The sequence below is a fragment of the Centroberyx affinis genome, unplaced genomic scaffold, assembly GCF_046629955.1.
Source record: "Centroberyx affinis isolate AG114_WGS23_722 - 3 ecotype Tasmania unplaced genomic scaffold, CSIRO-AGI_Caff_v1 ptg005718l_1, whole genome shotgun sequence".
Lineage (NCBI taxonomy): Eukaryota > Metazoa > Chordata > Actinopteri > Beryciformes > Berycidae > Centroberyx > Centroberyx affinis.
In genome coordinates this window covers 81814-104053 of record NW_027282889.1, presented here as the reverse complement: position 1 = coordinate 104053, position 22240 = coordinate 81814, and the positions used below count along the sequence as shown (strand labels likewise).

At 39.6% G+C, this 22240-nt stretch overlaps 3 protein-coding genes across 4 annotated transcripts; 1 reads left to right on the top strand and 2 right to left on the bottom strand.

Annotated features, from left to right (window-relative positions):
- The first annotated feature begins 1292 nt into the window (after positions 1-1292).
- LOC139667712 (DNA-directed RNA polymerase III subunit RPC4) lies at positions 1293-6086 on the top strand. The gene is made up of 9 exons (XM_071547208.1): positions 1293-1674; positions 2102-2330; positions 2437-2483; positions 2601-2755; positions 2963-3087; positions 4258-4369; positions 4557-4840; positions 5030-5182; positions 5913-6086. Exons 1-9 carry the CDS (start codon positions 1508-1510, stop codon positions 6054-6056), a joined length of 1416 nt encoding a protein of 471 aa, XP_071403309.1. The 5' UTR covers positions 1293-1507; the 3' UTR covers positions 6057-6086.
- A 2846-nt stretch (positions 6087-8932) lies between these two features.
- Positions 8933-12918, bottom strand: tfam (transcription factor A, mitochondrial). Its single transcript, XM_071547209.1, has 7 exons — positions 12711-12918; positions 11265-11407; positions 10900-10970; positions 10527-10676; positions 10288-10383; positions 9344-9400; positions 8933-9220 (listed from the first exon to the last, which is right to left on the bottom strand). The coding sequence occupies exons 1-7, from the start codon at positions 12794-12796 to the stop codon at positions 8933-8935; spliced, it is 891 nt and encodes a 296-aa protein (XP_071403310.1). The 5' UTR covers positions 12797-12918.
- A 1521-nt stretch (positions 12919-14439) lies between these two features.
- LOC139667711 (ubiquitin-conjugating enzyme E2 D4-like) lies at positions 14440-22017 on the bottom strand. 2 transcript variants are annotated; one of them, XM_071547206.1, is made up of 7 exons: positions 21841-22017; positions 20232-20295; positions 19510-19541; positions 18071-18148; positions 17442-17547; positions 15868-15961; positions 14440-15697 (listed from the first exon to the last, which is right to left on the bottom strand). In XM_071547206.1, exons 1-7 carry the CDS (start codon positions 21862-21864, stop codon positions 15652-15654), a joined length of 444 nt encoding a protein of 147 aa, XP_071403307.1. In that variant the 5' UTR covers positions 21865-22017; the 3' UTR covers positions 14440-15651. The 2 variants fall into 2 exon arrangements, with proteins under 2 accessions (XP_071403307.1, XP_071403308.1); XM_071547207.1 differs by lacking the exon at positions 21841-22017 and adding an exon at positions 21444-21479 and having other exon boundaries at positions 20232-20298.
- Positions 22018-22240: the final 223 nt, after the last annotated feature.

The following is a 22240-nucleotide window of genomic DNA, read 5'->3' as shown; positions in this document are numbered from 1 at the left end:
CTAAATTAGGGGTCCTTGATATGAAAAAGGTTGAGAATCACTGAACTGAATGACATTGGCATTGAATAAAAACCTGTATAGTATCCACGTCTCCTGGTTTGAGATAATACTAAGATAATACTAAGTCCAAAGCTCATCCAGCAGGCTGCCATAACTTAACATAACTCTCCCTCTCTCTCTCACACACACACACACACTGTCATTACAGAGTAGTTATAAAAGTGCAGTTGTGCTCTGTTCACGAGTAGAAAAGATAATATAGGCTATATATAATATCCCATATCAAAGTTTTATCTTATCTGTCATCTTATCTAAATACAAACATGAAATGGAGGCATGTCTGCAGAGGTTGGTTGTGAGACAGACAAGATAATAGTCTCATATTATTTGTCTCATCTTGTGTGCATGAGGCCAGTGTCAGTCATGCTACTGCAATTAAGAGAGAAATAAGAAAATATAGATTGAAAATAAAGATTGCAGAACTGAGAAGATGCATTGGACTCTTATATGTATAGTTTACTGTCTATTGTATGGCTTGAAGTCCCCTTGCAAGTCCCCTCCCCAATTTTTTTTTCCTCCACTTTCTTTATTGTACACAAGTTCATATACAAAGGTACAAACCGATACATAGACAATAGAGACAAAGATAAAAAAAAATAATAACAAACAAAAAACACATTTTACATTTTACAATGCCAGAGTGTATGTTATATGCAGTATATTATATTCGCTTAATAACTTTAAGGTCTTAATAGCTTTTTTGTTTTTAACATTAGATAAAATGGTGCTATATTGTTTAAATTCATTAATAAAGTGCAGGGAAGTTGGCTTGGTTCCTGACCATTTTTCTTATGAATATGGACTTTTCCAAAAATAATAAATAGTTGTATGATATACAGAATGTTACTTCCAATCTTATCTTGACTAAAATATAGCATTACATCAAACATATCTATTTCAACATTCATTTTAAGTTTCTTTTTTAGAAAGTTGGTCACATCAAGCCAGAACATTCTTGTATATATACAGTGAAAAAATAGATGGGAAATACTCTTTTTCTAGTCCACCAAAATCACACTTATAATCATTATCCAGTTTGAATCTTTCTAACACATGTTTAATCGGATAAATTATATGCAAAATCTTGAAAAACACTTCCTTAAACTTGTTATTGATACAGTATTTATCACAAATTTTCCATGATTTTTCCCACACACAGTCTCTTATTACAGTAACAAAATCAAGACAAACATCGCCCCCATGCGGCTACAGACCATACAGCATATGGAACAACAACAAAAAGCAGCACAGCACGGAGGGAATTATCCATTTAGACTGGACAAATAAAACAGGCACCAAATCGGAATTATTGCTACAACCTCATTAATTTGATATTTTAACGTTTTCTGCCGTTTTAGCTCGACGCAGTGCGCGTGCGTTTTCAATTCACAGGACCAGGAAAACTAAACGAACAAGACCTGTCAAGGATGTACGGAAACGTATTTGTATGCGGCCTTCGTTAAGGCTACAAGGCAGTGCCTGGGAGCGAAATATAAATACCATTTTGTGTTATGAAGATAGGATATTTTTGTCTCAACTGTCCACACTTTGGTCAGCTGTGTGTTTTTTCTGCCGCAGCCTTCTCTGGTATTATGAGTGTAAACAAAATGGAGGGTAAGAAGCTCTGTTTTTAAAATTTTACTGGCTTTCAACGACCTGTAGCTTGGTTTAGCGTCTTCGTCGTGTGCTTGAGTCATAGACTGTTAAAAAGACTGTAATTCGGTTGTAGTTTAAAGTGTGTGTGTGTGTGAGAGAGAGAGAGTGAGTGAGTGAGAGAGAGAGAGAGAGAGAGAGAGAGAGAGAGAGAGAACGAGTGGAGGAGAATAGTGAGATTCGGGAGTCGCGCGTTAAGCTAGCTCACTAGACAGTGATCTTACCTTCAAAATAAAAGCATAAAGTTTGTCCCAAGGTTTTGTTCATGTGCACAACAAATGTATCAAACTACTCAATGTAGTTATTCCACTATATACATGTGTGAAGCTATGTGACACTGGTAGATTTGGGACACTCCCCCCTCTGACTTCGGATGTTTTGGTCCAAGGAATCGCCCTGTCTCCATACAAATAATTCAGCCAAACCACAAAATGACCGACTCGGTGGATGCGGACTGTGTTCCCGGGTCCTCTGGCCTCAGCAGCGGGGGCGGGCTGAGTTTTCCCCCGGGCAGAGGGCTCCCGGGCCGGTCCAGGGGCCTGTCCTCCCCCCCTCCTGGAAGACTGACCTCCCTCAGATCCAGGGACCTGACGCTGGGAGCCTTCAAAAAATCAAAGGTAATTGATATTTTGCGTAGACTATTCAATAGGGATGGAACGGTATATCGAAATTCAATATATCGCAATACAAAAATGTGACAATATGTATTTTTCTCCCTGACAGAAAACCTTTGAGCCAAACGTCAAAGCTGTGAGGAAAAGCAAGGACGAGTGAGTGACTGTCAATAAGGCAATTGTCATGTTTTATGTGTGTTTTAAACATCGCACCTGCTATAGGTTGTTTTTTTTTATGGATCATAAACTTTGTCATATTCGGTTCTTTTCCAGGTTACGGGAGGAGGTCCACGCGGCACCGAAGAAGGAGAGAAGAGAGCGGGAGGAGAGGAAAAGAGAGAACAGAGGGAGGAGGAGAGAGAGGCCTCAGACCATCCAGTCTCACTCCATCTTCGAGCAGGGTCCCGCCGACTCCATACGCAAAACAGGTTCACACATGAACTGTTCTTTTCTTTTCTGTCTTGTGACTTGTTTCTGTATTGTGACGGATTGTTGAAAAGTGTCATTTCAGTTTCATTTATCTTCTCTCTCCCATCCTCCTTTCACCTCTCGTTCCACCAATAAATAAACAAATGAATGAATCAATTAATAAGTCAATTAATCAGTCACTCTCCTCTCCTCTCCTCCCCTCCCAGCCTGGCGCGGTGCTACAGATGTGTGTGACTCCACAGCCTCCCCTGTATGTAAATTTGTTAAGAAGGAGAGGAGAGAATCGGAGGAGGACGAGGACGAGATACTCAGTAAACTGCAGCGAGACGATGTGAGTACTTACTGCTGTCTGCTATACCATGACATCACATTTACACACTAAAGGCGCTTCACACCTAGTTAGTTTAGAGCAGTCATTCTATGACCATGCTATATCTATTTTACTTGGATATTACTTAGTTATTGCCAGTCATTACTGCGTAATAAATGGCCTGTAATTTAAAGGGTTACCTCAATTACTTGTCTAAAATCTCATTCCATCAGAGGTGGAAAGTAACTAAGTACATTTACTTGAATACTGTACCTAAGTACAATTCTGAGGTACTTGTACTTTACTTGATTATTACTTATGCTACTTTATACTTCTACTCCGCTACATTTCAGAGGGAAATATTGTACTTTTTACTCCACTACCTTTATTTGATAACTTAAGTTACTAGTTACTTTGCAGATTCAGATTATTAATACAAAATATAATCAACTAATAAATTGTGATGTATTATTATAGATTACTGTAAGCTACCCAGCAGTATATAAAGTAGTGGAAATCAGCCCCACCTTTTCCAGCTGCAACATTAAAGTGATGCTTACACATTAATGCATCAAGAATTATAATTCAATAATATAATATATACTGTATTATTCTGAAATGGGCCATTCTGCATAATGAGTACTTTTACTTTTGTTGCTTTAAGTACATTTTGATGCTAATACTTTTGTTCTTTTACTTAAGTAACATTTTGAATGCAGGACTTTTACTTGTAGCAGAGTATTTTTATACTGTGGTATTTCTACTTTTACTTAAGCAAAAGATCTGAGTACTTCTTCCACCACTGCATTCCATAAACAGTGGCATAATGCATCATTATACAAAACAAAAGCCGCATTTCTTACATTTTTTTTGTTTTAAGATTACTTAGCCTTTATTAGACCGTTTACAGAAGAAATAGGCAGGAAAGATTGGGAGAGAGAGACACAGATCACATGACAAAGGTCCTTGGCCGATATATTATGGTCATTTTGTGCTATGGGTCAGTAATTTGTTATTTTCCTCTATTGCACTTTGTAACTTTGTTTTGAAAAGTGCTTTCAAAATGATGATGATGATGATTATTATTATTTTACACAACAACAACAATACTACTACTACTACTGTTAATAAAAATAATAATAATCAGCTCATTTGAGTTTAATAATTGGTATTTTTTCTTCCCAAATACAGTTTATAGATGACCCAGGTCTGAGGAACGATGCCAAACTGAGACCCATTCAGCTCCCTCTGTGTCAGTCCAGCAGCTTCATAAGGACAGAAGCATTGACAACCACCTCAACATGTAAGTTATGTTATTGTCATTACATTAACATGGTTGTACATGGTTATTAATGAGGAGGCCAATAAAAACCTGTTCTGTATTATCTTCTGTCTGTATGTCTTAGCATCTGTATTTTCTTGTCTATTTTATTCCATTCTATACCTGTGTCTGCCAGGTGAAAAGGTGTTTGTTGTTGTCGTCCTGGCAGGTAAAGAGGACCCTCCACTCTTCAGGACGCCGTCCTCCATACCTCCGGGTAGAGGGGTCCCGTGCGCGGCGGAGCTGCCCAGGCCAGAGCAGCCGTCGCTGGTCCAGCTCTTCCAGGACCTGAGCCTGTCGGGCGGGGAGGAGCTGTTCTTCATCCAGCTGCCCGACTGCATGCCCGGCAGAGCGTCCGTCAAGGCCGACTCTGGCATGGGCCCTACGACGGAGAAACCCGGCAAGAAAGAAGGCAAGGCAGAGGACAAGAGGGCCACGCATCTAAAAGCACAAGTGAGTTAATACAGCTTATGTTAATGCTTTTCTGCTCTAGAGGCCAATACTTTAACCAGAACATAACGTGTCGTCAAGATTTGTTGACAGATAATCGCTAAGCTCGTATTGGTCAAACCCTATTCTGAACCGATTGTGTTGAAAAGTAACACTCTCTCTCTCTCTCTCTCTCTCTCTCCCTCTCTCCAGGAGTCTGTGGTTAAGGAGGACTGTCCTGTGCTGTCCGACTTCCCAGAGGGCTTTCTGGGCAAGCTCCAGATCAGGAAGTCAGGCAAGGTGGAGCTGAAGCTGGGTGACATTGTCATGGACGTTTCCGAGGGAGCCGCATTCTCATTCCTACAGGTGTGTATGAGTGTGTGTCGTATATGATGCATATATGATGTTGCTACATTGGTCTACTGCAGTACCAGTCATTACTGTTACCAACCATAGCACACTGGACTGCTGCAGTGGGCCTACCAGATACTCACTACTGTTACCGACTATGGTACTCTGGACCAGTGGTTCTCAACGTGGGGTCTGGGGACCAGCAGGGGTCCTTGAGGGGGTTCCAGGGGGTCCCCAGAAAATTGATGAAGTGTTAAACTTCACCATTATTTCATTTACAAGAAGTTAACACAATTAGAGAATGCAGAAGAATGACTGTTTTGATCATAGTTTCACTGTTATCTCTCTACCTACAATACAGACAGTCATGGAAATCTGGACAAAATCATATCTAGCAATAAAAATATGCTCAGATTTGGGACAAAATCTCATCAAATGGGGGTCCGGGGCCCAAATGTAGACTAAATTAGGGGTCCTTGATATGAAAAAGGTTGAGAATCACTGCTCTGGACTACTGGAGTACTAACTCTTTACTGTTAGAAACTATGGTACACTGATAATATTAACTATGTATGTTAATGCTTAGTCTAATGTCACACAGTGCATCTTGTCTCTACTAATTTATATTTGAGCTCCTGTTATGTTATATGTGAAATTTCTTCTGCACTTGTTTTACTTTGCCAAATAAAAAGGGATTCTGCCACCCTGCCACAATTAAACTTGAATCTTCTCCTTCCCCTCGCAGCAACTGGTTTCTGTGCGTCTGTCCGACGGTCGGACCGGAGACATGACGGTGTTGGGGAACGTCCACCACAAACTGGTCTTGTCTCCTGACTTCCAGGCTCTGCTCCGAGAAGCTCCAACGAAGCAGCCGCAAGGACACCGATAATCTGTCCGCTGCCTGCTACATGCTAACCAGACCCAGGCATAAGCTACAGACTTTTTTCTACAGGAAGGAAGGACATTTCTACTTTGACTTGAACACAGAGACAAGCCCTGGACACTGTTACATAAGCATTGATGACACAAAGTATAGATGGCTGACTTCTCATTGAGAGGAGAAGATACTATCCATACTGCACACTCCAGCACAGCGCCTATCAGGATTGTGAGATTGGTCTAAAATATTTTTTCTAATATTTTTCCGTCACAAGTTGGGTCTGTCCTTCTTGACCATTACGCTCCAGTCCACAGCGCTCCAACACACCAGCTATCAGGACAGATGACTCATACTGGGACGACCCATGTGGATGAAAAGCACAGGAACAACCAAAGTACTAATTGATTGTATTTTAGGTGCATTGATAACCGACCGTTCATGTTTGCCCAGTGAAACAGACCAAAACTGTGGTCCCTTATTGATTTCACCTATTACATCCATTTTAATAATGAAGGGCAGGTGTACATGAACAGAAAGAGAGGGTTAAATTAGAATCTTTTACATCTTGAGACAGTTGAAACATGGATAAAAGTGGCAGTAGGGCTGGGCGATAATTCAATATTATCGTTTATCGTCTTTCAGTGGAATCATATTGTGATGATATGAAGATATTTTAATATCGTGACACACATTTCTGCTGTCTAAAGTGATGATGACAAGCAAATTTTACTTTAAAACTCTCATAAAATGAGGTATGGTAGGAATATTATTTGAATATTTGTATTTTGTTTGACATCACACCTAACATCACCATTCGGTTCAATGAGATGAACATTCATTTGATTATTTAATGTGATTTTGCATACATGAACCATATCGTGATATATATTGATATCGAGAAAAATCCTTATGATTATCATGATATTGATTTCAACCATATCGCCCAGCCCTAAGTGGCAGCCACTTAAAATTAAGATTGTGGTCCTAATATTTTGTAGACTATTCTCTTACCATGTTGGTAATGTGTTGGGGTAAAGACACATTTTGGCACGGACTGATACTGTCCAAAACAAATTTGGACTGCTACACAGCGACCGCCAATGCACTGATAATGTATACAATGGCATTTGTAACTTTTATACTGTTTCATTAAGAAAACTGGGGTCGAGTAGTATTTTCAGTGTAGCTGTCAGGTTAGGTTCTTTGCGTGAACCTGATTCGTCCAGCCACAATTTAGTTTTAGTTTTTCAATCAATCCTAAAAATGTTGTATTCAAGTAAAAATTTACTACAACTGTTTTTTATCAGGTTAATTAGACTAGTGGTGTTCTCTTTTTTCATGATACTCCATTGACTATAAGTATTTATCATATACTACTTGACCCCATTTATCAGTCTGTACATAGGATTTGCCTTTTTTTGTTGGTCTTTTATACTGTGTGTCTTTCTTATAAACTTCGTTGATTTTTTTTGTATACAATAGTGCTCATTTTTTAAAAGAAAAGTTTTAATTACTGCACTACAGAGACCATAAAGAGGTCATTTTGTAGAAAAGTGTAGGTAAATGTTTATTCAGTAAAACGATACAAAATACGTACTTAATGCAGTCTGGTTATGCTAAATACATTCTAGAAGCAAAATGAACCGTCAATACTGAAACTGTGTTCTTCATAACTTCACAAAACACCCATGACTGTTGAAAAAATAGTGATATGCAGTTTAACAGCTGATACTGGCCAGATTTACTTTGCCTTATTGTGTCACAAAGGAAAAACAAGGACAAAAAGTATAATGAGATTTTTGCCGGTTTAGATAAACCATAAACTGATCAAATCCACATATTTCCTCTGTAATATGTCAAAACATGGGTGTCATTTCCCCTACCTCCACTTCACAATTTCACAATTAATAAGTGCTGTTGATATCAGTTGATATTTAGAGGGGATGTGACCCGATACGCCACTCGACAAAACATAATTCTTTGGATAAAAGCGCTCTGAAAGAAAGCTCATCCTTTTATGATCGACAAAAAACGCCAGTGTTTTATTACAGTCAAAAAAAAAAAAAAAAAACATCTCATATGAGCTTGATGGGAGCAATGCATAATTTTATAGTACTTGTGTTCAAAAACTGTCAGCTGAGAGTATTATTATACTGGATTTTGCCTGGATTTATGCCATAACGAATGACAAATATTTCACAGTTTGAGGTTGCTACTGTACAAGCTTATGACGCACTACAGCCAGTGATGGAAAGAGTTTGGGTTGCATTTATGAGAACTGTATTGCTGCCTGCTGGAAAAATCCAACATCCAAACTCTTTCAATCAACGTTTTAGCATGAAATACAAAAAAAAAAAAAAAACATAGAACCGCGTGGTTGTTCTTGGGACGGCAACTCTAAACCTTTACATTCCCTCAAGTATACTGTGGTTACGTTCAGGGCCTTTTATTTTGAAACATTGCAGACAGAAATGTAGGAAGCAGAACCTGTGCCTGCTTTTGAAGACCTCCTCCGATCATCTATCGCCTCGTTCAAATGCCTACAAAAAAAAAAAAAAATCTGAAAACACTCCCATCTCTCTGCCTGGTACAATCCCAGGTCGATATCATTTCTGGGATGTATATCTGTAGCTTTTTCAATGGATGTCAATGGAGAGGGGCTTCAACAACAAGCATCGAGAAAATCGTTCCGGCTCGACACAATTTTCCATCTGAATGTTAATAAAAGCTTTTGCCCTGTTGAACCTAAGACGCGTTCATGACAACTGGGAAGTTTAGGAAGGAAAAAACAAGGAGAGGACAGAATCGGGTCCGAACCTTTCCCGTCTCCGGTCGTCACGGACGCACTTTCAGCTCCTCTCTCGTCTCGGTAGACAAAACACGTCTCACGCCTTCTTCGTACCCTTCGTAGCAGTCTTTGCCGAGCTGGACGCCGCGGTCTTCCCGGCTGCTTTCGACGTCCCCGGCGCCTTCTTGGCCGCTTTGGCTTTGGGCTTCGCCTTCTTCGCGCCTTTCTTGGCCGCCGCGGGCTTTTTCGGACTCGCCTTTCTCCTGGCGGCCAGCGTCTGCTCGCGGAGGAGGTCGTCCCGTCCGATCTCCGCCATGTGGTCCTCCCACGACTTCATCTCGTTCTTGTAGCGGATCTTGTCGTCCTCGGCCAGCTGTACGTACACCTGGGAGAGGAGAGGGAAGAGAGGGGGGCGGGGATGTGAGGGGAATTTCTGGTTTCATGTACATGCGGCGGCAGTGGAAATCTATATGAAATACAGTAATTCATAAGTGGTTGTGTGTCCAACCTTTTTCTGATGGCTGAACAGATTTCTCCAGTCCTCCATCAGTGACTTCATCTTTGCCTGAATGACAACATAAACATCATTATTATTAGCAATATAATACAATAATCTTTGTTGTCTATAGGCATGGAAATTTTTTTTTTTGCAAGGCAAGCACATAAAATCATTTACATCAAAACCAATACATTTAGTTCTGGCTATCGTTGGAAATTTTGGAAAATAAATACTGGTTCCAATACTTAAATTTGACTTCAATATTTTAGAGCTGCAACGATTAATCGATTAGTTGTCAACTATTAAATTAATCGCCAACTATTTTGATAATCGATTAATCGGTTTGAGTCATTTTTTAAGAAAAATAAGTCAAAATTCTCTGATTCCAGCTTCTTAAATGTGAATATTTTCTGGTTTCTTTACTCCTCTATGACAGTAAACTGAATATCTTTGGGTTGTGGACAAAACAAGACATTTGAGGACGTCATCTTGGGCTTTGGGAAACACTGATCCACATTTTTCACCATTTTCTGACATTTTATAGACCAAACAACTAATCGAGAAAATAATCGACAGATTAATCGACTATGAAAATAATTTAGTTAGTTGCAGCCCTACAATATTTTTTAAAATCCATGTGTGAAAAGCCAAATTTTTCAGTAGAGTGAGTAGAAGGGCAGGTAGACTTTACGCGATTGTAGCAGGTATTGTATTCGAGTTTTCTACACAAAAATGTCACAGAAGGGGGATGCAAATGCTTAATATTTGCTTTAATATTTACAGATTTTCTCCCACACACACACATCTTGATTTGTAGGCCAGGGAATCTGCACCACAATACTTTGTTCAGGAGGGAAAAACTACTATAAATTCCTGGCATTCCTGGTACAGTAAGGCACTTTGGATAAATGGCCGATGTAAAATGTGGTGATCCAGGTGCCGCGGTCACCGACCTGCATACTGACTCCTCTGGCCTCCTCGAAGTGCTCCGACATGAAGATGTTGAAGGAGGAGCGAGGGCGTTTGGGCTTCCCCAGGCTGTTCAACTCCTGAACGAGAGACGGAGAGGGGAGAGAGAGAGAGAGAGAGAGAGAGAGAGAGACGATGACATGAAGAGGGTGCAGTCGATTCATTTCTCCCGACAATGATCCTGGGTCTGAAATCACCATCTCTCTCTTTCCCTCTCTCTTACCCTCTTCTTGCGGATGGCCTTCCTCTTGGCCATCCTCTGCCTCTTCTCCAGAGCTTGCAGTTGGAGCTGTACCGGGGTCAGCTGGGCCTGGTACTGCTGGAGGTCCACTTTGAACTGCTCCCGGGCCCGAACAGACGCCTCCTCAAATGGCTACGGGGGGGAAGAGAGAGCTTCAGTGACGTTTCTTAAAGCTTAACACAAGCTTTGGTCACAGCATGAGACTGAAACACTGAGCTTGCATTAAGTGCAACAGCAGAATAAGTCAATAAACACAAACATGTATCCACTCATTGTACAATAAAGTATTTTGGATAAAAGCATCCACCAAATGGCATTTACACTGCAAATATTTAGAAGTAGATGTTGGAAATACCCGTTTCTGTTCTGGGTTCATTGTTCTCCACTGTTGAGCGATCTTCTTGATGATTTCCACCGATTTGATATCTGAAGGGAAACAATAACAAGATTGTCATCACCATTATGATTCTGTCATGTTCATGAGAAATCTCAGACAGATCTACTTCAGGTATTTCCTGTGCATTTATTGTGATTTTAATGTGTTTTCCAAGTAATTTTTCTATTTTTACTGTTTTGTCATCCTTTATCTTACCTCATCTTTTATTATGGCTATCATTACTCGGCATCAACACGGTTAGGAAATCGTCGTCAGACATGCACATTATTGACATCATAAAAAAACAGCAGCATCATAAAAAGCGTCAAATGTTTTAGATCTACCTGGGTATTGTTTGATAACGAGGGGCTGTTGCTGCTGAACATATCTCATGTATCCGTTCAGAGGTCTCTTTGGAGGGCTGCTGGCTTGAGAGCTCAGACACTTCACTGTGCTGAGGTATGGAGGAGGGAGCACACTGGTACACCTAGAGCACACACACACACACACACACACACAATACTCAAGATGTTTGCCTTGAAATGGTCTTACAGTAGACTGAAGTGGGCCACCTAAGTGTTTAATATGCAGATAAAACCCTAACATTCATGCTCTCTTGTATAGAGAGAACTTCACACCAAACTCCATTCAAAAATATGGCAATTCTATGGTGCCTTGCTTATCAGCAAAACTACATAACTGTTAGAACATTACTCTGGCACATTAGCCGGCACTCTTCAATTCGGCATACTTTAAATACACCAAGCAGCACTTTTTTTTTTAATTAAAAGTTTGTGGGCTGATTTTATTGAAATTAACTGCTGCTTACTGGATCATCTCTATGCCGAATTTACCAGGAGACTCTACCGAATCGTAATCGATGTGAAGCTATGTTCTACCAGGTGTGTACATTTCCGGATAAGCAAAGCAAAACTAAACTGCTACATTTTTGAATAGATTCGTTGTAGCATTTCTCCACATAAGCAGCACGAGAGAAGGATATGAGAGAAGAGTGAAGGACGTGCACATGTACAAGGAAATTGGATTTCTATTCGAATCTCTCTCTAGCTCTCTTCACATGTGCATTAGTTACAATGTAATGAATCCGTCTGGACTATGGCTAATATTATCTTTTCTATTACAAATAGCTATAATAAGGCCGATACGACTCACACAACACGTCAGGCAAATCTGCCCATTCAAACTTGAACGCTTGAACAACACAAACGTCGGTGGCACCCATGTAACAATAAAGTTAATCTGGATTGACATTTGGCAGGCCATGAGGTGGCTATATTTAGTTGACAATAATACAACAAAATAATTCAATTAACACCTATACCAGGGATGTAATGGAGGGTAAACCCCCCTGAACTTAGTTTACCCACCTTTTTATTAACAGAATAGAGTTAACCACCTTTTTAATCGGATATAAACTGTTGATATGAAGAGAATACATCATACTAAGTAGGGTCGAACTAGTAGGCTAAATGGGGAAAAATATAAGTATATAAAAGTATAAGGGGAAAAGGCATGTGTTAACGAATGTCAGAAAGTGACTGATTTTTATTAATAATGGTGGTTGACTGGAGGTCATGGTTCACCCATCTTTTTATTTACCACTACATCACTGACCCATATCAACGTCTCAAAACCACGTTTAACAAGATATCTTATTTCTGATGATAATAGGAGCTGCAATATCTGTAATGACAACACAGCAAGTTAAAGCTAGCTGACTAACTTAGCTCTCTCGACAACCGACGGTAAAGTAACTTGAGGTTAGCTACCTTGCCAGAGAAGTTCTGCACGACAAGACACTGAAGGACTTGGCCAACAGGCTAACACCAGCCGTCATTAAGCTGAAAGGAGCCATGTCTACATGAATTAACCTAAAAACCGTTACGCAAAGTAAGAAAAGACAGACGTCTTGTCCAAGTCGATCAACGGGTTTATATTTTCATGCATTAGATAGTTTTACGTCAGTCCAGGCCTCGTCTTTCTCCCCCCTGCTAGCATGCATATGCTGCAGAAGGCGCCTTCTGTCTCTCCCGGTGGATTGTGGGAGAAGGTCAGAGCCAGAGAGTATCCAGGCGAAGCGAGATGTTTCACTCCGGCTCACTTCCGTCTTCGCTTAAATCCTGTTGGCAGACTAAACGGAAAGGCACGATTTTTTTTTATGTATTTAATTGTTTATTACATTCTACTACTTTTGCGCTATTTTTATTTAACCGTCAATGCAATGCAGTGATATGTTCTTCATTGTTATACTGACGCCTGTATTTTGTACATTTGCATTGTTCATTTTAAAAAGAAAAGATGAAAAAAAATATGTAGCCTACTTGTCAACACACTTTTCTCATTAGTGCCTTTCACAAACCACCTGCTCCTCCTTGACTTTCATATAAAACAAGGTACTGAGTTTGAAAACAGCACAATAGTGTGAATACAGCCTTCATAAGCTATAGGCAACTGACAATACTGTGAGACTTATGCATGTCTTTCAATTCATTTAGCAGGTGTTCCTGTTTCCCGCATGCGTAGTGATGTGATTTATGAAGGCTCTTGCATGAATTAGCTGCAGTATGCATTTTCTATCATGAAAATTAATCTTGAAAAACGAATGGGAAATTTAATTCCGCAACACGTTTCAGCTCTATTGTGCAGTGATCCAGTCTGGCAGGCAAAGGTTTCCAAAAGCTGGAATGAAGATGCAAAAAAAATCGTCTTTGGTTTGAGTAATTTGTGATTTGCAGCAGTACATTCAGCACAAAAGCTGGCACTATATAACACTAACACAGCCATGGAATGATGGTCAAACAGGTGTTGATACAATGTTATCAGTTTGTGTATCAGTAATGCTCTCTGCAAGCCAGTACACACTTCTTTTTCGGTCTGCTTGTGAAGTTTCTTGTTTTCTGTAATGACCTAGCCTTCCTGTAACTCCGAGCATGTATTTGTATGCATATTTATTGTACAGTAAATAGTTAATGTTGCAGGCCATAATCAAAACTGAATTAGACCACATTCAAATCAAACAATCTTATTAATGCTTAAAGGAATAGTTCACTCAAAATTGAATGCTTTGTCATAACTCACCCTCATGCCAGTTGAAACACTGGTGAAGTTTCTTGAGTCCCAAAAAGGGCAAAAAAAAAATCCAAAAAGTCCAATATTCAGCTTGCTATTTGGAGTAATTTTATGCTCATTTTTTGCCTTTTTGGGACTCTAAAGAAACAGTCTCCATTCACTCCAGTTGTTTTGGAGAAAGCTGCTACAGAGCAGCCCTAATAAAACTCACTGTGTTATACTGACATACAAAATTCACCAGTGTTTCACCTGACATAAAGGTGAGTAGATAATGACCAAATTTTCATTTTTGGGTGAACTATTCCTTTAATTAGACCACGTAAGCACAAGGGCATGAACAGAATGAGATCACATGGTTACATGATTAAAAAAAAAATGGCTTCCATCACATCAACATGTGTGTGACAAAAACTGAGTTCGACCATAAAGTAATGATAAAAACTGTACCATTCTTTAATTCAGTACAAAAGGTGCCAAACAGGCCTCAAAGACACAACTGAGAAACTCTGTTTACACCGGAACAGAAAATTGGATTTTTTTTTTTTTTTACCCCTTTTGTAGTGCAGATCTGATCTGAAAAACCATTCAATCTGCATTACATAGAGTTAAACATTAGATAGATGGACAGCTAGATAGCTAGTTTCACTACAGGTCAAACATAGGATAACGAATATAACCCTCAGATATTTAAAAATCCGATTTTTTGTGCCTGTGTAAATCCAACCAAAGACCCAACATCACAGCTATTCTCAGGGGAAACGGGTACATAAATAGTTTTTAATGACAGCTTTACATGGTTCTTGGATGATTTTCTGTTGTTTTTTTTTTAAATGCAAAGAATAAAACAATAATATAGGTCCAGAAGTGTTTTTTTTGTTTGTTTTTTTAATACTATACAATAAAATAAAAATATCTGAATGAAAATAATAATAAACCTACAAGGATGAAGGAAAAAAAGAAAACAGTAATACATGATTTCGGAAACCGTTCCCGTTTTCAGGGCAACCGTTAACAGTACATTATTTCATCTGCTACAAGACGCGAAAGGAAAAAAAAAGAAAAGGAAAAACCTCCGCCACCCGCCAGTAAATGAAGGAGGAGGTGTAATATTGAAGGGAATATTTTGACGTTTTGAATTTTAGCTACTTATGGGACACGATAGCAGGGACTGAACCTGTGATTTTCCAGTTACGGGACAGTATCTCCAACAAAGGCTTGTAGTTGGAGGACATATGATGATACTTATTTCCTGGCTTTAGCGATGAAAGCTGTAAAATTCGTGAGAAACCTGTCAGTGTGCTTTATAAATACTTAATAATAAATCTTACTTGACGAAGAATCATAAACGCGCTAAATTTCAAAATGTCAAGGCGTCCCTTAAAACGATGATACGCAACATTTATCATCTGTGCAAAATAAAATCCCCGGCCTCCTTTTCGAAAAAATAAAAACAAAAATAAAAATCTCTTAAGTCATGGTCTCAGATTATTATTAATGATGATGACAGTACGGTATGATGGATGTTACCTAAGATTACTTCATGATTCCTTACTATAATTTACAGTGTGTTGTGACTTTAAAAAAAAAAAAAGAAAGGAAAAAGAAAATTTCTCTGCATGTTTTTTTTTTTGCGTTTCTTATTTACATGGCATACTTTTGGGTCCAATCTTTTGCTAGTTTGTTGTATCTGAGGGGGAAAGAAAAGAGAGAAACGTGAGTGCATCTATGCATTATCAACAATGGCAGCATCACATACACATAGAACTTTTTTTTCTTTATCGTCCCATCCCTATCCAGTATTGTGACATATTGTGTGACTTATTTTCTGCTGGTGAAGTCTGAGTTTCGTATACTCACTTGTCTTTGTCGTTCTTGTAGATGTGTGCTATGTCGGGAACTAAGGGGTCGTCTGGGTTGGGGTCACAAAGCAATGAACATATGGACAATAAAACTGAAACAGAGTATCAAAATCATTACATTAGTAACATGTAAGAGGAATATATAGACACAAAATATGTATGGAACGGGTCTACTTCTGGTCCCCTAAAGTGACAATAATGTCTGAGGAACCTTTGTCTCAGGGTGGGAGACTACATTTCTCAGATGGGTCTCAGTGTTACATTTTCAATCTCAAATTCCAAACTTTGATTTCCTGACTGCATGAGAAGATCTTGGCCGGTGTTCAGTATGACTTACAACTAGATTCCAATTCCAAAAACTCTTCAATATCGGGACATTATTCTGTTTATTTTCTATTGTTTTCAAGACTTCTGAAGGAACCTCGGGTCCGACCATGAAGGCTGAAGAAGCTTACGGGGGCATGTTCCAAAAACGATGAAAATACTAACATTTCACATATTTATTTGGCTCACATCACAATAAGACAACAGCTCAAACGCTCTGAAGAAGGCTCTGTGCCGGAACGCGTAAGCTCTGATGTATTATTGTCTTATTGTGATGTGAGCCAAATAAATAAGTGAAATGTTTGTATTTTGTCCTCCTTGACTTGGAAATTTAAGATGTGCTACCTTTTCATAGTTTTTGGAAGATGATCTGGATTTTGGGATTAGCACTCCACTGAGAATCCCATTGTTGAAGCGCAACCTCCTTTTCCAATGAAGTTTACGGGGGCCTCACCATAAACGCTGACGCCATTAACTATTTCAGGACATTTGTCTTCAAAGTACTAATAGTTTGCAGTGTCTTATCTGCTTGCTTGATTTTTATCTTGCCAGACACTTAAAGAGACAAAAAATAACACATAAGATAGGCCTATATGACACACTGCCTGTTTCTTCAAGTATACTCAAATGTATTTGAAAACTTACACCACGTCTAAATGAGAAAGCACTGTGTAGTTAGAGATAACTTAGACCTATAGATACCATCCTCTTGTTACCTTTAGCTACTGTTAAACCTGTAGTAGTTACTTTTAGATACTGTTAAGGCTATAGTAGTTACCTTTAGATACAGCTAGTGATATAGTAGTTCCTTTAGATACTGTTAAGGCTATAGTAGTTACCTTTAGATACAGCTAATGATATAGTAGTTCCTTTAGATACTGTTAAGGCTATAGTAGTTACCTTTAGATACAGCTAGTGATATAGTAGTTCCTTTAGATACTGTTAAGGCTGTAGTTACCTTTAGATACAGCTAGTGATATAGTAGTTCCTTTAGATACTGTTAAGGCTGTAGTTACCTTTAGATACAGTTAGTGATATAGTAGTTCCTTTAGATACTGTTAAGGCTGTAGTTACCTTTAGATACAGTTAGTGATATAGTAGTTCCTTTAGATACTGTTAAGGCTGTAGTTACCTTTAGATACAGCTAATGATATAGTAGTTCCTTTAGATACTGTTAAGGCTGTAGTTACCTTTAGATACAGCTAATGATATAGTAGTTCCTTTAGATACTGTTAAGACTGTAGTTACCTTTAGATACCGTTAGTGCTGGAGACCACTGTGACCGTAGAATGTCCAAGCAGATGCTCCCATTGCTGTTTATATTTGGGTGATAGATCTTTGTTGTAAATGCTACCTGTAAAAACAAAACCAAACAATCCAATTTTATTCACATAGCACTGTGGAAGCTGAGAGGTTTCCAGTGTTTCCTAGGTAGCCGTTTGTAGCAGCCACATAGCAGCAGCAGACAGGCTGTAACTTTTGGTTTTAATTTCATATCTCTGCCAGTTTTAGTCCCAGATTTGGTCCTAGTGCAGGTTACAGCACAGAACCTGTTCTTATTTGAACACATTATGCCTACCACTGCTGCATGAATATATAGGAAACAGTCATGCTTTGGTAATAAACCTTTGTTCTCACTAGAAAAACAGCTCACTAAGAAACCACAACATTTTTAAAACCTCTAAAAGTTCATTTTAGACTTAAATTGGTCCGTTTAACTGTATTCAATACCTTTTAAGCCTTGGGTTAAGATCTTCAGATATGATTTAAAAGATATGAAGACTTTCAGGGCCTGAAAACACCCTGACTGTACATGGATCATCATAAATTACACAGTACAAGACCACAAAGCTTTGAGTAACCAAACCAGTTCTTGCCTTTGGTGGCTTGAAGGGGTAGTCGGTGGGGAAGTGGATTGTGAGAAAGAAAACTCCTCCTTGGTAAGGACTGTCACCCTGACATGAAGAGACAAGAGACAGGTGTGTCATAAAAACATTTTGCACTTTGAGCATTATTATTCAGAATCTTTGCTGTAGCCATGCGTGTGAATGTACAGTGGATGCTGTCGCCCAAAAACAGGTACAAGAGAGCAATTGGAGGTTTGTGTGGAAAAAAAGTTGAGGAAAAAAGGCAGAGAAAAGAGAACTAGAACCTAAATTGATGGACTGTGTTATGTTGGATAGGACTGTGTGCATGTCACAGCTAACTTTACCCTCACTAATCACTGGTGTGCCTAATTATCTTCGCTGAAGAATAAATATCTACACTGAACCCCCCACTGAACCCCCCATTTGATGAGATTTTGTCTCTCAGACCCAAATCTGAGAATATTTTTATTGTTAGATATGATTTTGTCCAGAATTCCATGACTTTATGTATTGTAGGAGGAGAGATAACAGTGAAAGTATGATCAAAATAATAATTCTTCTACATTCTCTAATTGTGTTATCTTCTTGTAAATAAAATATTGGTGAAATTTAACAGTTCATCAATTTGCTGGGGACCCCCTGGAACCCCCTCAAGGACCGCTGGTGGTCCCCGGACCCCACGTTGACAAACACTGCCTTAGTCAATAACTAGTAAAAAGCAACACATGTGGTTATTCATTATTATAATTCGGGACAAAATAGTCTGACTGTAACCAAAAGAATAAATAATCTGAACTTTAGTTATAAGATCAAGACGTGTTTGTGAATATTGTTCTGATGAAAGAGAAGTGTTTATGATTTTTTGGAAGCAATTCAAATATTGACAAAAAATTTATTTTCAGAAAACAAACTAGTTGGCGTCAACTAAAAGCTTTCATAAACTTTCATAATATTATGAAGTTGCCAAATACTGCACAACTGGGGCTGGAAAGTTGTTTACCAGCCCCAGTTGGAAAACAATGGTGTCTGACAGGTTACAAAATAGAAAAAACGGTTATGTGGCAGGTTGAGTAAATGTAATTAATAGCCAAAGCCAAAATTTACCAGCATTTGGATCGTAAGCGGTCCTAATTTTCCACTCTGTGAATGATGAAGGTGGGAAATGAACACCAGTCATCAGCCACCAGCCACTTTGACATGTAACCAACCGTCATTTTAAAGACCATTCCATTGTAAACACATACTTGGCTGGTGAAACAATGAAAGGGGCGTGGTGAATTTTGTCATTTACTCGTCATTGTGGCCTGTAGAAATAAAAACGTCTCACCCTGTGTATAAACCATGTACAGGTACAGAAAATCTCCATAGCTGCTAATGGACAGTTCCTAATGCACCATGTGAGTCTTTATCAGAAGACTGAAAGACTAAAGCGATGGCGTAATACTTACCGGACCCATTATGGTAGCCTGCCAATGAAACACTAGAAGCAAATGAGGGAGAGAGAGAGAGAGAGAAAGGGAGAGAGAGACAGACAGAAGAATGCAAGTTATACAAGTCTCCAACAAAATGTTCATCAATCATTCACTCAATTCGACTCCATCTGCATGACCTCATGCCTTTGCCCAGGTTTCAGTATGATTCTAGGATATGGTGGGGAGCTGGCCTACATCTATTGCCAGCAGATCACAGGGCTGCTAACAACAGCCACTCCCTTCTCCGGTCTCTGGCTGCATTTGGATTATTTAAAAGGTAACCAATCCAACTGAACACAGGGGTTTTTTCCATAGAAAACCTATTTTGGTGGCAGCGCTGCAACTGGAAAAATGTTAGGGAGCTGTGGGAGAAATTCACTTCTGGGACACATATTTAGTCCCGGTTCAAATCGAAGCTGTAGTCATGACTGTCCTTGAAGAAACACAAAAAGTAGTGGCTGCGGGGGCATCCTATTGACTCAGTTGGCTAAGGCACATACCATGACGTCCTGAGTTTAAATCTGACCTGGGACCTTTGTTGCATGTCACCCCCGTTCTCTCTCTTCCAATCTTTCCTGTCTCACTCAAGTGTGTACTATCAAAAACTGGGAAAATAAGGCCCGGGTTGAAAATAATCCTTCAATATTTTATATGTTTCACAGAGGTTTTGATAATATGAAAGCAATGTGTGTACTCACAGTCTTCTCCCACTGGTCCAGCAGAGCACTGCGCCGGAGGGTCTCTCTGCAGGTCCTGCAGCTCCTGAACAACACAGAGGACATTTAGTCAGTCATTCAGCCAGTCAGTCAGGTAGATATCCTTGAGATTCTCTTTTTTTTCCTTTTTATATTGGCGACATCTTGACATCATCTGTCAATCAAACAGTGTGTCCAGCACTGTCACGTCTTTTTCCTTGGATTTTCTGTTGAAGTTGGAGTTTCTGTAGGTGTCGCTCTTTTCTTTGTCTGTTCAGCCATGGTGGCTATCGCTGCTCATGCCAACTACCCAGTTCTTCTTCTACTTACTGTATTCCAAACAAACTGGAAACGTAAAACGCATCACTTCCTGTGCGCCAGAGGTTTGTTTTCCCAGGAAAGTTCTAGCCAGAGATATTCTAAAATGGAGAGGAGATTCGGCACTTTGTATACTTCCGATTTTACCTACTGGCTTATGAGTGCCCCCTGGCACAGTAAGTAAAGGAGTACAAAGAATGACTAAGCGTGAATGGGGGCTACATAGCTAATGCCAATTCATGTGAATCTGCAGCTATCAGGCCCCAATGTTTTAGTGGTTTTGGTATTAAGTCAGTCCCAGCATCTCAGAATACCAGTTTGCATGGCCACTTACAATTTCAATAGATTTTTTTCTTGACACATCTTCCCTAGCATTATAGCTAACCAACACTGATTGGCCAAGTTGGACTTTGTGAATAAACATGCTGTTAACAGTATCTATGAGGACACTCCGCCCCAAAATGACTTAGTCATAATTTCTCATTTTGTAGAAATCCTCCATAGACCCCGATTCATTATGGACTTACTGTGAGTGGTCTGCCTTCTGCTACACCCACTTTGACCTACCTGACACTGAGTCTGACACAGCAAATGTAAAATCTTCCATGAACTGCATATAGGTCGAATCACTACTGTGCTATGACATCATATATCATCATCATTTCATTTTCCAGTACAATTCCTGGCCTCCAAGAGTACCAGAGTTTGTTGGATGATATCTGCTTCTAGTGTATTTTCCCTTTGAAAGCAATTGGATATATTCGTTATGCCACATCTACCGGGGATGTGATCTGGGCAGCGCTACATGAGCAGGAAATAATGGCAGGGAAAAGCAGGGGAACAGGGCATTCATAGTTAGAAATTAACGACAGTGTGTGTTGTGAATTAACTTCCCTGGGTCTCTGCAGTGCTGCTTGTCCACCGCCAAGAGGATAACCGGGTTGTTGTCCCGTTACTTAGACAGGTTAGAGAACACAAACAGTGACAGCTTGGAAAACAGTGACAGATTGACATGAGGGCAGCCATCCAGGGTAGTTATCAAGCTAACTTCGCTAACTGTTAGCGACCTAGCCCGAAAACTTTGAAGTTGTCATCGGACGTCGTGTCGTTTCTCGGCCGTGTCAACAGACGAACTGTGTCCAGAAATATTACAAAGTCCGCCAGAAGTTTTTTCAGTACACGGGCGACACTGAAACATTCGTAAATAAACCTTTTGTCGGTTAGTAACTCCAAGCCACTGCTGGGCCAAATAGCTGCCGTTAGCTGGCAACCATAGCTAGCTAGTCAAACTTACCTTCTGTATTCTTTTCAGTGCCATGGTGAAAGATACAACTTGCCGCCTCAACTCACTTCGACTCGTTCTCTGTGTTCAGCCGTTTTATTATTGCTGGGGAGCTCAATGAATCAAATTTATTCCCTGAGTTGCTAGCTCACCGGGGATGTGTTTGTGTTTTTTTATGAAGACCTCTTTTGTTTCCGCTTCTGTTTACGGTTGGTCCTCTGAAGTGGATCATGGGAAATGTAGTTCTCTATGTTGCATTCAGGGAGAAACCGTCGAAAACCGTCCGAGGCCGTCCAGACACAACAATTGACGTTCCATGTAGCCTTTGGTTGCTCCTGGTCAGCTATTTTCTATTGCATATGCAAAATTTGTGAGTGATACATTTGAGTTCATGTTTTACAGCAAAACAAAC